The sequence below is a fragment of the Acanthisitta chloris genome, unplaced genomic scaffold, assembly GCF_000695815.1.
Source record: "Acanthisitta chloris isolate BGI_N310 unplaced genomic scaffold, ASM69581v1 scaffold22775, whole genome shotgun sequence".
Taxonomy (NCBI): domain Eukaryota; kingdom Metazoa; phylum Chordata; class Aves; order Passeriformes; family Acanthisittidae; genus Acanthisitta; species Acanthisitta chloris.
In genome coordinates this window covers 10,404-17,614 of record NW_008672459.1, presented here as the reverse complement: position 1 = coordinate 17,614, position 7,211 = coordinate 10,404, and the positions used below count along the sequence as shown (strand labels likewise).

Below are 7,211 nucleotides of genomic sequence, written 5' to 3'. Positions count from 1 at the left end.
GAGTTGAGAAAGAAGAAAGAAGAAAAAGAACAAGTGGTTCATGTTTTCTGCAGCAAATATGGTATAGTTACTGACACAATGTCCAAACTTGCCAGTAGTATCACAAAGCAAGTGTTGCTCTTTCTAGAGGTGAGTGAAGAGCAAGTATTTCATAAAAGTTGACTTTATTTACTTGGATGTTCAGTATACTTCCACCATTTAAATTGTACCAAACTGAAAAGACAAGAGTTTGGGCAGCAGTGGGGTAGAATGTGGTTTTCAGAGAAGTGCACCTATTCTTTGGAAGGAAATAAACACAGGAATGTTATTATCTGTAGAGGGAAGGATGCTTTCTGGCTCTAAACTCAGTGACCTCACTTATTTGACTGTAAAGGCAATAATGGCATTTTGAGTTTAGAAAAAATACTAACACACTAAGAAATACGAGAGAGGCTCATTACCCTCAAGGAAAGCATCTTAGGTGTGCAAAGATGGATTTTATGGAATGAGCATGAACTGGAAGTCTCAAAGAAGCATGTTAAAAAGAGGCATTGATGTGTGTTTATCTCAGGAGACAGAAGACTGTGTCACATGTGCATATAATACTGTATACGTATCTGTATATACAGAAAAGTGAACTAAAGGTTATTAATAGAATCAAAGAGGCAGATTCAAGTAAGAGGGAGAGAGACTATTTGCAAGAGCATGTAGTGACAGGACGAGGGGGAATGGTTTCAAATTGAAAGATGATAGGTTTAGATTAGACATTAGGAAGAAATCCCTTACTGTGAGGGTGGTGAGGCACTGGCACAGGCTGCCCAGAGAAGTTGTGGCTGCTCCATCCCTGGAAGTGTTCAAGGCCAGGTTGGATGGGGCTTGAAGCAACTTGGCCTAGCAGAAGGTGTCCCTGTCCATGACAGGGGGGTTGGAACTAGATGATCTTTAATGTCCCTTCCAACCCAAACCATTTTATCACTGTGTGATTCTGTGATGATTCTTGGCCATTACAAGCTGTTACAGCGCTTTTGTAGTACTTATGTTTTTTGTACATGAGCTATGTGTCACAGGCAGATGTGCCAAATTTCCCACCACAGTAAGTGTAAAGAGGAGTGGGTACAGAGGTGCAGTGGACTCTGCTTTGGAAGTAAAGAAAAATTTTCAGCTAAGAAAAAAATGCAATGATAAGGCCATACCACTGAAAGCTTAATTACACTACTGGAAGAGCATCTATAGTGAATAATAAGGGAAAGTAAAGTTTTTGTTTTTCTTGTACAAGGTAGTGACATTGTCAAACCTTGAACAGGGCAAGGCAAAAGCCCTCAGGCCCCCTTTTCCTTGAGCAATGGGGTGAGCACTGGAGGAAATGGGCTCCTCCTGTTCCTGTAACTCATCCCAGGGGAAGGCTCAGCTGAAACCGTTGTCATTACTGGGGAAGTAAACTGCAGCTGCTGATGTTCCTGCAAATCACAACTCGTGATGCTCCTGGGACAGTGTCACTGCTTCCTTTATTTCTCAGACAGGATATTAATCAAATCTTTAATGAGGAAGAGGTTCATTAGCAATATTTGTGAGCAGTACAGTATCTCAACTTCCAAAACTGGGCACAGGCTTTCTAATAATCCTCTGATAAATCTGTGTCCTAAAGCTAGGCATGCATGTGACTTAGATACCATGGGGATTTTTTTAAAATACCAGAAATGTAGTCTAGTTCACAGAAACTGAGCTAGAAGAGCAGAAAGAGAAGTCATGGGAAAAAGATATCAACAGAATCATATTGGCATAAAACTGAACAGCCTGCTCAGAATCAAACTGTTTCTGGGGAAAATCAGCAGATCTTAACCTACTATGATCCTCATCTACTAACTATCAACATTCTGGGGTCTCTCACATGCCCCTGAGCTTGGCAGAACTCCAGACAGAGGCAGGAAAGAGGGACATATCAGAATATACTTTTCCCTCTCAAAACTGAATCTGTCTCCCAGCACTAGTTCTGCCACTGGAAATACAGCTGCACTGGATCACTCAGGATTCTTTATAATAAAACAAACAACAACAGCAGCAAAACCCCAAACCAAGCAAGAATATAGAGGCCAGATAATCAGCTGGTGCAAGCTGGCAGAGCTGGCATAGCTGCTTTGCATCAGAAGCATCTGTGTTCATTCACACCATCTGAATGGCTTCTCCACAGCTTTAGAGGAAGAGTCAAAGGGAGAATGCATGTTGGAAGGGGTTCTCCAAATTTCTGAGATGAACAACAGAAATAAGCTCTGTGCTGGTCAGTAGGAAATTGATTGCTTGCCCACTCTAGGCTTTTTGGAATTTTTATTGAAGCAAAAAGTAGGATAACTCAGAAAAGAATTAATCATTCCTATTGTGACCACGTCCTGGGAATGGGAATGGACATAACTCTCAGTTCCTCACTTAATCTTGAAATGAGTATTTTCTCCCAAAAAATTTCCTCCCCATTTTCGTTTCTTTAATAGCAATTTTGTAGGTTGATTAGAGCAGTAAAGCTGTATCAAATCTGTGGCACTGCAGAATCCATGACTCCAAGCAAATAGAGTAGTACATAAATAGAAGAACAATAAGGGACAGATACCTTAATTGCAATTTCATCGCCTTAATGATCTTTCTTTCTTTCCAGGCGTATCGTACGGGGGCAGACAGCTGAGAGTCTGGCTGAACATAACCCAGAGATTTGCTACAAGAACTTCACTCTCTGGGGGAAGAAGGGAGCTTGCCCAATCCCCCAGTTTGCAGGGAATCCTCCTATGGTAAGAACAGTTGGATTGAATGTAAATCCAGTCAAAAAGTGTTTAGAGTTTACTCTTTTTCTTAATTAATATATGCATTTGCACAGAAAAACAGCTATGCAACCCTCAGTGGAGATTTCTTTACACGAAGCAATAGATTCTAATACAACAGATTATAAGCAGAAATGAACTACAGACAGACAGACAGACTTCCAGTGTGCTGTAAAGTGAGCACAATTAACAGGCAAAGCAAAAGAGCAAATGGTATCTGAGAACTGTTTATCCAAAAAGTAAACAGTGGCTTCTGGGGTTTTGTAGAATCACATAAAAATTGTTTCAAATTATTCATGGACTAATGATCATTAACAGAAAATTAATGTCTCTAGAAATATGACATTGAAACTTCAGCTTTTATTGACTAACTAGGCTGGTATTTTGTTCACATTTCAGACTGATCTGTTAACAGAAACCACATCTTTTCCTGCAGTTATACAGATCTGAGTCAATATACATTCAGAGCTTTAATCCACATTTCACTTAGTTACCTTATTGCTTAGACAGAAACAAAATTACTCATAGGAAAATACCTTGGTGTAACTCTAGTACAACCTGAAAAATCAGCTGGAACTCTCAATAACAAAATTAATTCCCTCTCTGACCAGAATTTTGAAGGTGTCATGTATCTTAGGCATTCCCTACTCCGGTTAATAAGGACCTTAGATTACTTGAACTTGATCTCTGCTTATAGCATTTCCAGGATTTGATTTAATCTAAGTTGCCATCTAGTCTATTGGAAGGGGCCCATGGCAGGGGGGTTGAGACTAGGTGATCTTCAAGGTCCCTTCCAAGCCAAAACTTGATTCTATTATTCTAGGACCTTCATCTAACGTATTTTGTTCTGCTTACAGACATGGAAGTGGGTGGTAGGTCCCATGTTCCTGTACCTGTGTGAGCGGTTGGTGCGGTTTTGGAGGTCACAGCAGAAGGTTGTTATCACAAAGGTATGTCTTGATGCTACACTCAAGGCTGGGCAAAACATTACCTTCTATCCAAAGGGTGCAGCAAAGCCAGAGGCTCCTGCACAACGAAGTTATCAGTGAGTGTTCTGACTGCTAACCTCTAACATCCAATTGTAGTCTGTCTCTAAAAGGGAGCAGGAGGTGCATGTTAGATAAGGCACAGGGCTGAATCTTAGGAAAGACAAATAAATTTGCTTTGCAATGGGTGAAAAAGTCCACAATGCAGAAATTCTACGAACACAAGAGTAATTTAAGATACTGAACAAATGACTCGTGAAAATGAGAGCGAGAGGCTGCCCATTTTATGCACCAAAAGCTAATGTTGAGCTTCCATTCTCCATGGTGTGTTGCAGAGATATTAACACTGTTCTGAAAGTCTGACAGCCACATTAGCACAGCACTAAGCTCAAACATACAAAAACCACCCTGGCCTTTCCCAATGTGATTTCCTCACATGCTCCTGTGCTGCATCTTGTGAACACACCCTGCTCATATCATAGCACAGCAGATGTCTCTACTGTGCTCTGGAACAATGCTGACATGATGGAAGGTTCCTATATACTAGTGTGCTTTTGGTAATTTGACTAAAATATCTGTGAGCCATTTCTATACCATATGTCTATGATGTCTCTTTAGTATTCTGCTGGCAGAAAATTTCTTCAACAACCCGAACCACTATTATTGATACTTATATTAACAGCTAGAGAGACTTGATTCTTCTGCTTGCAAGTCTCTTTTGAAAAATGAAAATAGCCTTGGCAGACAACTTCAGGATTAAAAAAATCACAGTGACAGAATTACTAGCTTTTCTTCTAGAATACTGCTTCTATTTATTCTTGGTTAAAGATAGGCAGAATGCAAATGCCCATAGTAGAGGACCCACCCAGTATTTACAGGAAAACAGCCATTCCCAGTGGTACTACCTATCCAATTCCCTATCTGTATGACAGCCTTATATTTTTGCCCCTATATTTACAGTCAGGCCCATTAACACTGTGCTCTTTGCCACTGTGTAAGGAGTTAACAATGTGCATACATAGATCTGGTGTTGTGTTATAAGCTGCACCAGTCTGACCTGTCCCTTTTGGAGTGGCTGTAAGCATGGTGTGAGAAAATACTTCAGTCAAAAACTCAGCATCTTCTGCAGGCTTTCATCTGGCTGTCAGGTGCTGTTCCTCACTCTCAGTTCTTCTGGGAAGAAAGTTTCAGCTTCTTTCTCTGATCTCACAGTAGAGGATGATGTTAGTGATGATGTAGATACATTCAGTGAACAGTGAAGACAGACTTTTTCTTTTCCTTTATTTTTTTCCTTGCCCCTCTCCCTCTAGGTAGTCATTCATCCCTTCAAGACAATTGAACTCCAGATGATGAAAAAGGGCTTCAAGATGGAGGTTGGACAGTACATTTTTGTCAAGTGTCCAGCAGTGTCTAAGCTGGAATGGCACCCATTTACACTAACCTCTGCTCCAGAAGAAGATTACTTCAGCATTCATGTCCGTATTGTAGGAGACTGGACAGAGGGCTTGTTCAATGCCTGTGGATGTGACAAACAAGAATTCCAGGAGGCATGGAAGATGCCTAAGTATGTGCAAAGAGCTTCTGTGGTAAAGTCAACCAGCACCTATGAGAGTTTAAATTTTGCTCAACCAGTTTGGTGGCACCAGTGATAAAACCTTAACAACTTCCATCATAGATGTTGGTCTTAGATAGCTCTTTGCAGTTTTTCTTTCAACTCCACCTCTCCTTTTGCTGACTAGTAAGCAGTCCAAATATGCATTGCAGCAGACAAATACTCTTTTATTGTTTAAGTGGTGTTAATAATATTCACTGTTGACTTATTGAGCATACTTCCATTTCAGGGTAGCTGTGGATGGCCCCTTTGGAACAGCAAGTGAGGATGTATTCAGTTATGAAACTGTTATGCTTGTTGGAGCTGGAATAGGTGTCACCCCCTTTGCATCTGTACTCAAGTCTGTCTGGTACAAATACTGCCATGATGCGACCAACCTGAAACTCAAGAAGGTGTGTCCTCTTCCCAGAACCCATGTAGTTGTTCAAGGGCCAACAGCCCAAACTGAAACAGGCCCAGCAAAGGTGATCTGGCTCCAGATCCAGTCCAACAAGAAGAGCTCAGTGAGCTCACAAGGCTATCAGGAGGGAAGTACGAGGGTCAAAAGCAAAGATATAATAAAAGGAGAAATAGCCTCCAAGCAAAAGCACACATACTAATCCTGACTGTGGCTCTGGGGATTTCCACTTGCAGTGGAGATGGTGTTCAATCTGCTCACAAAGTCCAAGGAACAAATACAGCCCGGGCAAATATTTCATTCCTTCCCTAAACCCAGAGAGAACAACTTTTTGTCAGTGGAAGAGAAATGCTACCATTCTCCTCACCCCTTCTGCCCCTGGAAACTCCCTGTGTGGAGCTGTGGGGTCACACTTGGCAATTGTGGTCATGTTCAGAGAACAGAACTGGTTTTGTTATCTACTTTAATTTACCTTGCCTGCCAGCAGACAGAGAGTTTATCTCTAAATCATTAATTTATGTCCTAACAAACTGTTTTACAAGGATGTAAGCAGGGAAACTTAGGGAGCTAAAAATGTGGAAGAGAAAGAGAAAGATATTTCCTCGTTCTTGCAGTCAATCAATCATTCAGCTTCACAACCCTCCCAGCATCAAAACTGCTGAATAGCTTTGATACCTCCCTACCCATCTACTGACGTTGTCAGGGGAATTTCTACAAAAAGTCTACAAACCTCGCTCTGTCAGCAGACTTATATCCAGAAACCATACATGCCTGTGTCCCCTGACAGCTCCCTCTTGTCTCTTCCAGATTTATTTTTACTGGCTTTGCAGAGACACTCATGCCTTTGAATGGTTTGCTGACCTCTTGCAGTCTCTGGAGGCTCAAATGCAGGAGAGGAATAATGCAGAGTTTCTCAGCTATAACATCTACCTTACAGGCTGGGATGAATCTCAGGTAACCACACTGGAAACTATCACTTCCACATGCATTGGGGTTAATGTCAGCAAGTCTGTTAAGTTTTGATAAATGTTCAGATAGTCTTTCTCCTGGGCCTCCATCTGGCTCTTGGAGGTTTTGAGTGCAGACAGGTATTATCCATCAGCTTTACTTAGCTGGTCTAGGTGAAAGTTACACAGACATGACCTCCTCATGTGGATCAATCCTTCCAGAGAACAAACTGTCAGGACCTCATTATCCTCAAGGGAGTTGTATTATTGTACCTGAAGGAAAAGTGTTCTTTTAATTTGCAGCCTTCTTTTAGAGTTCTTAGGCTAAACCAATACATCACAAAAGAAATGTAATTAATTGCTGTAATTAACTGCTGAGTCTGGGGAAAAGGAGGGGGTAGACACTGGTAGTCATGACTTCACCGATGTTAACTTTCCTTGCTAAACACCATAAATTCCATATTCTCAGTTGGGAAGTAATTCAGT

At 41.2% G+C, this 7,211-nt stretch overlaps 1 protein-coding gene across 1 annotated transcript in view; it reads left to right on the top strand.

Annotated features, from left to right (window-relative positions):
• Positions 1-7,211, top strand: part of LOC103802086 (cytochrome b-245 heavy chain) — a 16,909-nt gene that overhangs the window by 8,553 nt on the left and 1,145 nt on the right. The window contains exons 7-11 of the mRNA XM_009074539.1: positions 2,624-2,753; positions 3,641-3,733; positions 5,080-5,333; positions 5,611-5,773; positions 6,586-6,732. Of these exons, the coding sequence (XP_009072787.1) occupies positions 2,624-2,753; positions 3,641-3,733; positions 5,080-5,333; positions 5,611-5,773; positions 6,586-6,732 (787 nt within the window). The remainder of the gene's footprint in view (positions 1-2,623; positions 2,754-3,640; positions 3,734-5,079; positions 5,334-5,610; positions 5,774-6,585; positions 6,733-7,211) is intronic.